This window comes from Trypanosoma conorhini (genome assembly GCF_003719485.1).
Source record: "Trypanosoma conorhini strain 025E chromosome Unknown Tco_14.4_contig_00725, whole genome shotgun sequence".
Classification (NCBI taxonomy): domain Eukaryota; phylum Euglenozoa; class Kinetoplastea; order Trypanosomatida; family Trypanosomatidae; genus Trypanosoma; species Trypanosoma conorhini.
The window spans coordinates 1-8395 of NW_021704817.1; the positions used below are offsets into that span (position 1 = coordinate 1).

The window sequence follows — 8395 nt, forward strand, 5'->3', positions numbered from 1 at the left end:
AAAAACAAAAGAGATAAACTAACACACACACACACACACACACACGCGGGGCTGTTGACGCATCCGTCCGCACGCATGCCTCCAATGGAGGGGGTGCAGCTGCTAAACATATCCTTTGTTAACATGATGATGGGGGAAAGGGGGACTGCAGTGCTTCTTCTCTTCTCTCATTCCTACCCGTCTCCTCTACACGGCTACAGGGGCGAAAAACTAAAACCAAAAAACAATGCAGCAAGGAGTGAATTGGCAGGCGTCAATAAAAAAAAACAATGGGAAAGAAAAGAGAAAAAACTGAGTAAGTGAGGGGCGCGACACAAAACACAACGAGGAAAAAAACAAAACAAAAAAAAATAGGGGCATTGGGTAGGCAAAAAAGAACAGGTCGATGACCACCTTCTTCTTCTGTATATTTTCCGCTTTCCTTCAAAAGCAAAAAAAAAAAACGCCTCAGCGCATCACGCCTCCGCAGACAGAGGAGGTTTTCTTCACAGCCATTGTAGCCCTGCTGTTTTTCGCCCATCTTTATCATACTTCTTTAGTTTGTCCCCCACCCCTCTTTTTTCCCCCTCCCCGTTTGGCTTTAATTTTGTTATTTACGTTTTTTTTTCCCCCCGATTAAATTGTCTCAGTCGCTCCCTGCTGCCCCCAATATGCATATAGTAATTTACATACAGACTCTTTTTCTCCTTCATCATCGGGCGGTGAAGGCAGCAGCAGCAGCAGCAGCGGCGTGTGCAGCCCGCCCATTTTTTTTTGCTTACCTTCTGGTTCCCCGTGTGTCCCCCCCGCCCAAGTTCAGACACACATGCGCGTTTTTGTTTCGTTTCTTTTGTCTTTGCTTTCCTTCTGTCGTACTTGTCTCGTTCGCCTCCCCCCCCCCCCACCGGAGGTGTTGGTCGCCCGCTCAAAGGAGTATCCCCACCGCAGGCGGTGGTGTGCGATACAGCTTCTTCGCGTAATTCGTTTATTTAACCTTTCCCGTTTTTCTACTCTTGCGCTGCATGTACATGGACAATAATAAACTAGTAACATCGCACAAGAGTGTGCATGCATGTGGAACATATATGTGCCGCCGCACTTCTTCTCGCGCCCACACACACACACACACACGTGCACGCACGCACATTTTCCCCCTCTTACATCAATGTAGTCCGTCTCTATCCCTTGCGCTCTCTCTCTCTAAGTGAGCAAGTATGCGTATAGGTGTGTGAGGGAAGGCAACGTTATTTGGGCGTGTGTGGGCAAAAGACTTCAAAACGAAGTGTGTGTGCGCGTGTGTGTGACTATACATCGCAGGTGCGCATCGACTTCCACCATGCCACACAAATGACACAAAACAACACAGAGTGCACAGAAATAGATATATAAATATATAAGCATATATATTTGCATATGAGAAAGTAAATTCAGCAGGCACACACAGTAGAAAAAAAAAAAAACAAAAAACGAGCAGGTTGCCACTTCCTTCACTCCAGATCGAATACAGAAACGAAAAAAAAAACGAGGATTCTAGACACGCATGCCTCCACACTTTTGTCTCCCAATGACCACCGGGATTAGGGTCATAGCCAGATTACATAAGCAGTTCAAGGCATGGTAAAAGGTGAGTGCAGTGCAACAGTCGTCCTAGTGGTAGACTGTGTTGGCGTGGGAAGGCGGCAATAGAGTGTATACGGGCAGCCTCCCCAACGGCCAGCCACAGCAGAGGAAAGCAATGAGTCGCAAACATTCCGCACCCACAGACACGCACACACGGAACTGTATATATATTGCTTGTATAGCCCGAGTGATGAGGAGAAATGCCCAGAAGTAAAACAAGGTAAGATAAAAGGGAGGGAAAAACAGTATACAAAAAAAAAAGGAAGAGAACTGGCAGAAGGGGTGGGCAATGAAAAAAACAAGTCATCCGTCCTTAAATGCTGCTGCTTACTCCTCTTGTTTTTCTTCAGAGTGCCCCCTCTTCATTTTAACTTTTCTTGTCGTCCTGCATTGGGCGTCGATGCTGTCTTTTAGGAAGGATATGAGGCAATTCATTGACCGCACATGCTTCTCATGCGCGGCTGCCTTTCCTCCCTCGCCACATCTCTCTCTTTCCCGTTATTGCCTCTCTCCACGCAACTCCACGACAGCGCCGGTGTGAGAAGGCCCCCTCTTCGCCAGCCCCACTCCAAAAAAAAAACACACACACACACACACACAAAAGAAAAAAGAGCGGGTGCGTCATGCCAACGCCAGTTACCCATTCGCAGCGTTTGCTCCGCAGGGTTGTTGACACCGCCCCGCAATGGCGAGGGGAAGCGGCAGCCAGGGAAAGACGAAAATGAAGGATCGCCGCACCCGCATACACGGAGACCACCCAAAAAGACCGCATCCCGATACGACTGCAAGCAGCCACGGACGAAGATACAAAACAGAAGGTAAAAAAAAAAAAGCGACCTCGTTTACATTACAAAAGGGGGAAAAATAAATTTTAAAAAAGCAGGGCTACTGCGAGTGAAAGAGATCCAAAAGGAGAGCAGGGATAAGGCAACGGTGATCGCATCTTCAAGGAACCCAGTCGTGAATAAAAAACAGTACCCTCGTTTCCAAACTACTGACATCCTTTTTCTTCTTTCTTGCTTTCGTTTTTGTTTTACTATTCCTTTGGTTTTCCTCATTTTATTTTACCCTGTCAACGTTCCACACACGGTTCACTGAGTTCGCCAGACGCATGCAGCTCCTTCTCTCGCCGCATAAGCCACCACCCCCCGACCCTACACACCTCCACTATCCTCAACTCCCATCACCCCTCACCAACGCCACCTCCTTACGGCAGTTACAGTACAGAAAAGATTACACACAAAAGCCAAGCACCCAAGCTGAGGATGACCGATAGAAAGATACACCCGCTCACAGAGGGAGAGCAAAGAAGGCAACACAAAAACAACAGCATATATTCATATAAGGTTGAAGGAAGCGAGAAGCAGATTACAAGTGGTCTACGCGCACCACCACCACCACCACTGACGCGGTTTACAGAGAGAAAGAGTGCCCATATATACACACGCAGCAACGGTTATGAAATACGTTCATAAACGGGCAGACTTGTGTATGTGAGTTACATTTGTCTGTACACACCTACATCATATAAGTATATAGATGTATATAAATATGATGTATGTATGCCCGTAGCATTTGTTTAATTGCAGATGCTTCCAACGCAGATCTTACTTGTATCAAAAGCGGAAGAAGGAAGGATGAAGCAAAGCGATCCAAAAGAAGAACCGTCGTTGAAAAGGAACAATAACCGCCCCATAACTGATTCATCGTCATCATTTATTCCCTTTCAACTCCCTCCTACACGCCCCCCATCGCGTCGCCTTGTACATCGCCTTCATTCACTTTGCAGAGACTAACAACTCAAGGACGACATACGCAGTCATTTACGCCCTCTCTCTCTCTCCCTGTCTCACTGCAACAAAAAGAGGGTAATAAAAAAACGGAGCGGCAGGGGGGAAAAAAAAACGGAGTCACACAGATGCTGTGTTTTTTTTGGGGGTATAAAAAGGCTATCGGGTCTGCATCCGCAGTCGCTTCCCATTTTGTTTTTCTTCCCCCGTTCGTTTGTTCGTTCGCGTTTCTGCGCGTATTTTTTTCCCTCGCCTTTTTTGTCTCTTTCCTCCCGCTTTTCATCCCGTTTTCCTTCACGCTTTATCTTCCCCCTTGTCAAACATTCTCTTTTTTTCCTTGTTTTATTTATTCTGCGCCGATGCGTCTCACTCCAAGCACGTTTTCCTTCTCCCCCCTCCTATTCCCACTCTCCTGCCGCCCCCAGCCCCTCCTCTCTCTTCCGTTCGCTTGCGCTCCTGGCAGCCCACGCCCCCAGCCGTCACTGCCGCCGGATTGCGCGGGGGTGTTGTCATCTCTCGCCCCCGCCCCCCGGGGCACTGCTCGACCAATATGAAAATAAAATATTTCAGTATGCGCCGCGTCCTACACCATCCGCCCTTTCGCCTCCGCCTACTTTTTGCGTCACCTTCGCTCCCACGCGTGCAGCTGTCGCCACGTTCTTCTCCCAATTTCCTCGCGGCGCAGCAGAAGCACACACACACACGGACGCCACAGGAAGCAAGGAAGACTCACCTGCTCGCAAAATGACACGTGTGGGGCGTTGTGCGCGATGCATGCCGCGCGCAAAGATATATATATATATATATATATTATCGGCGGGTGAAAAAGAGGGGCGTTGTCGTAGGGAGTGGGAAATGGGGGAGAATTAAAAAAAAGTAAACAAACAGCACGAGCGACATTGGTAACGAGCACCATGTGCCTTTGGGCGAGTGGACGCTTCTCAGCCCAACTCATGTTCTTTCTCTAAACCACGTTCCTTTCTTTCTTTCTTTCCCCCCCCCCTCTGTGTTTTGCCTGGTTACGTTGGGGAGCGCTTCTTCCCCGCCTTCTTCCCCTCCTTTTATATTGATTTCATTCTAACTCCCCACTTCCCATTCCATTTCACGTCTGTTTTTTTTTTTTGGTGTTGTGTTGCTGTTTATTTATTTATTTTTTTTTGTTTTGAGCCCTGACACCGAGCTAAAAATACTACGCAGTGTTGTCGCTTTCAGCAGCCTTCCTGCGGTGATGGGCGTGGCTGCCCCTCCCCCCCGCGCCTGGGTGGGCAGGGGCGAGGTTAAAGACGAGATCGTCGGGGGCCTTCACCAGTTCGCGGCGGACCAGGCGTTGCACGATGGGCGCACCGTACGTGTAGGTACTGATGGGCACAAGAAACTTCTGAATGTTGTCCACAAGACACCAGAACTGCTCCACGTCCGCCGCGTCTAGCACTCGCTGAGCAACGTAATTGGCGTAAGCATTCTGCATCATGAGACAGAGCATACTTGGTAGTTCTTTGCCGTCCGAATGCACTTCTAGCACTGGCCCACCGGCACTCTCTTTTTCACGTTCACGCTCCTTATCACGTCGGCCTTTCTTTGGGTAGCCGTTACGGTGCTTCTCTGTCTCATCCTTCTTTACTGGGGCCGAACGCTCAAACGCCAAAACCTCCACAGGTGAGGTCTCTAGTCCCTCCACAGGGGAGCAGAGCATTTGAATAAGTTCCATGCGTTGCTCCGGATCAGCGCGAATAAAGAGTTTTTCCATGACATTGGAGGCAAATTTTTGCTTGCTAAACTCGTAGAATTCCTTTTTTAGTGCATCAAAGACACGAGCCACCTTATCCTCATCCTTCATGTTTTGTAGCACATGTTGAATGACGTAGTTTCCATACTGATCCTTCGCCAAGGTATCCACGCATTTTAATAACTCTGAAAAGATGGCTTCCTCTTGATCCGGGCAGTGTTGCATGATGCACTGAATTACACGACATCCGTAGGCGTGCGTTGCCAACTCCATCACACGTCCTGTAAAGGCCTGTACAATAAACCCACAGCGTTGCGGAGTAACCTCCACACACTTTTGCACAACATGGTTTCCATTTTGATCTTGAATGCACTTCGCCACATTTCCCTTGAGCTCTGCCAGTATGATGTCTAGCCCTTCAGGAGGCATCACCTCAATACATTTTTGAATCACCCGGCAACCGTACGTTTGAAGGGTTAGGGGCACCACATTGTTTTGCAATCGCGTAGCTGCGTATGCCAGCTGACGTGCATTACCTACCTCAAGAAGCTTTTGTAGCACGTAATTGCCAAAGATGTCCGTTACAAGGTCCAGTGGAGATTCAAAGATCTCATGGAAGAGTGCATCCACCTCATCATGGGTGGCACTATCCACAGCTCTCTGAATAAATCGACTACCTTCTTGATCCTGTGCAAATTCCACTGCATAGCCCAAGATATGCGAAATGCGCCAATGACTGGTTGCGCCGTTAATAGCATCTACACGGTATTCTTCCAGACGAGCAGATCGTGGCTGAAGCGGTTCGCTGTAGGATGCCCCACGGCCTGACGATTTTCCACCAGCGGAATTCCACCTTCCACTGCCTGCCCCACGTCCTCTGCCGCCACCGCCTCCACCACCCCGCCTACTACGGCCGCCACCGCTGCCACCACCACCGCCGCCACCGCCACCTCCTCGCATCATACTTGAGTCCGTGACAGGCACCATCGTCATAAATGCGGGCTGCACATGTGCTGGATCGGACATGCCAGCCACAGCTGTGTTGTAATAACCGGCCACAGCAGAGTCTGTGTAATAATCAAAAGGATTCATAGGTTCTTGTGTATAGTATTGTTGATTTACGGCTGGCAACGCATTGGCACCCCCACGAAAATCTGCCGTGGTATTCCATTCCGTGTAGAGAGGCTGGGCGGGCATGGGGGGTACGGCTTGCGACATGTCACGCTCAGCATTAGGGACAACACTGCTATTCTGTGCGCCCATGCGAGAGTGAGCGTAGGCACGTAACGTGTTCGGCGTGGCCGTCGTTGCTAACGGTGTTGGTGCATACGCCCCAAAGAACTGTGTCCCTGGGCTCAGCATATTCTCGTCATGCTGTTGAAACCCAGCCGCGTAGGGGTTAAAGGCGCGCTGTTCCTGGGCCTGCTGCAGGTTCTTTGCGTCCAACTCTAAGCGAAAGTTTCCTTTTCCAGGTTCCACCCCACCTCCTCCAGACAGATTCATCGGTCCCACCACACGTACTGCGGAGGCGTTCTCCCATGGTTCCTCAATAATGTCCCGCGAGTTATAGCGGGGGTCTGCCAGTGGCGGGAGCAGCTGGCTGTCATGCAGTCTCTTGCTGTTGTACCATCTCATGTACGCCAGTGAGCGACGCATGTCTTCCGTTGGTTGTTTCCCCTCGTGCAGAAGGAGTTCAAAGTCCAGTGCTGTATAGCGCGACCATGGCGCGGATGACGTCTGCTGCTGTGACGGCGGTGGGGTGCTACCGACAAACGGGGGCGAACGTCGGTCCGCGTGACCGGGGAAGCTGCTGCGCATATGCGGCGCAAACGCCATCGCAGCTCCGGCTTCCATTCCATACTCGCCGCTTTTGTTCACCGACGGCATCAGCTGTTGCTGTTGTTGCTGCTGCACACGCTCGCCTTCCTCCCCCCAGGAGCGCTCTACCACGTCCAACGAAAACATATCGCTGCCTTAGTGTGTGTGTGCGTGCGTGGGCGTGTTTAAATGTCCTTACAAGTGGCTGAATGGAAGTTTGGTTGAGTGTGTATCCGTGTGCAATAGTGTCAACTAAATATCCCCTTCGCAACGCAATAATCATAAAAAAAAAAGCGAGATGCGGGGAGAGCAGGCGAGGGACGCAACAACACATAAATGGGGGCGCGAGGGAAGGGCAACGGGTTGCCAGGCAGAGCTCCCCCCACCACCCACGCACACATCCACACACCGCCGTTACAAACCAGTACGGACAACAGCGGCAACCTCCCACTTCCCCAGGCCGTCGCAACGAGTCCAACTACTGGAACAGCACAGAGCTACATCACTCTATGCACGTAGCTAAGCATGCGTGTGGCCGTGGTGGGATAGCGTTGCTGTTTGCTACGTGTGTGCAAGTATTACCTGTTCCATCCCTTAGATCGCACGCCCTTTTCCAGAAAATTTGCCAAAAAAAAAACAGAAGGAGTTCAACATAAGAGTAAAAATAAAAAAATGCTTCGGCTTTTTGAAACCCCCACTGGAAAACTATTTTTCTTTTCTCCCAACATGTATTCCGTGCAATCACCTACCCGCCGACCGTATTCCTCTTCACTGGAAAAAAATAATTCTCTCATCGACCGGCTCTTCAGCAACACATCCGCTCTACACGCATCCCCCACGCCCCGGTGGCGCGTCTGACTCGAAACAAAAACAAAAACAAAATTCAAAAAACACACAAAAAAAATCATTTCCACTATTTCTAATAAAAAAGTGCCTTCGTGCCCCACACCATTACAGCTAAGGAGAGGTGTAGGTTACTTCACACTCATCATATTTCCTGCACTTGTGAAAAGGACGGAAATACAAGCAGGCGATAGCCAAGAGCAGCACAAGGATGATGGAGCCAAGGACAAGCCCGACGACGAGGGCGGTGTTGCTCTTTTTTTCATCATTCACAGGCACGGGCTGCGGCACATCGTTGGGCTTCCACCCAGGGACATGCTCCCCAGCCCCCAGCACAAGAAATCCGGCGCCTTGCGCTGCGCCCCACTCCGTCCCCGACGCACGGATACGGACCCTGATCGGGTACGTGCCGTGCTCCTTGTCCCGCGGGATGCTGAGGACGCAGGTAAGCTCCGTCTCCGTGGCGGCGGTCAGCCTGCACAGAATAGGGTTGGCGGCCACATCGTCACCCACCACCACATCGTTGTACGAGGGCTGAAGAGGGTTGAAGTTCGTCCCGTGGAAGATCAACTGCGCACCTGTGACACACTTCACGCTTGCGGCAGCACAGCTCCCGTCG

The 8395-nt window shown here is 50.5% G+C and overlaps 2 protein-coding genes across 2 annotated transcripts, besides 13 other annotated features; both read right to left on the reverse strand.

Annotated features, from left to right (window-relative positions):
• Window positions 1–21: 21 nt before the first annotated feature.
• Window positions 22–45: a microsatellite.
• A 268-nt stretch (window positions 46–313) lies between these two features.
• Window positions 314–351: a sequence feature (A-rich).
• A 356-nt stretch (window positions 352–707) lies between these two features.
• Window positions 708–730: a microsatellite.
• A 361-nt stretch (window positions 731–1091) lies between these two features.
• Window positions 1092–1125: a microsatellite.
• Window positions 1126–1426: 301 nt separating this feature from the next.
• Window positions 1427–1446: a microsatellite.
• A 722-nt stretch (window positions 1447–2168) lies between these two features.
• Window positions 2169–2209: a sequence feature (A-rich).
• A 395-nt stretch (window positions 2210–2604) lies between these two features.
• Window positions 2605–2633: a microsatellite.
• A 352-nt stretch (window positions 2634–2985) lies between these two features.
• Window positions 2986–3003: a microsatellite.
• Window positions 3004–3124: 121 nt separating this feature from the next.
• Window positions 3125–3164: a microsatellite.
• A 265-nt stretch (window positions 3165–3429) lies between these two features.
• Window positions 3430–3453: a microsatellite.
• A 725-nt stretch (window positions 3454–4178) lies between these two features.
• Window positions 4179–4203: a microsatellite.
• A 375-nt stretch (window positions 4204–4578) lies between these two features.
• Window positions 4579–7080, reverse strand: Tco025E_08216 (putative pumilio protein 6; the record flags this gene model as incomplete). Its single annotated transcript, XM_029375071.1, has 1 exon — window positions 4579–7080. One exon carries the CDS (start codon window positions 7078–7080, stop codon window positions 4579–4581), a length of 2502 nt encoding a protein of 833 aa, XP_029224806.1.
• A 231-nt stretch (window positions 7081–7311) lies between these two features.
• Window positions 7312–7343: a microsatellite.
• Window positions 7344–7795: 452 nt separating this feature from the next.
• Window positions 7796–7837: a sequence feature (A-rich).
• Window positions 7838–7890: 53 nt separating this feature from the next.
• On the reverse strand, window positions 7891–8395 carry Tco025E_08217 (uncharacterized protein; the record flags this gene model as incomplete). The annotated part of the gene is made up of 1 exon (XM_029375072.1): window positions 7891–8395. A coding segment is annotated over one exon (505 nt), but the record flags the coding sequence as incomplete, so codon positions are not given.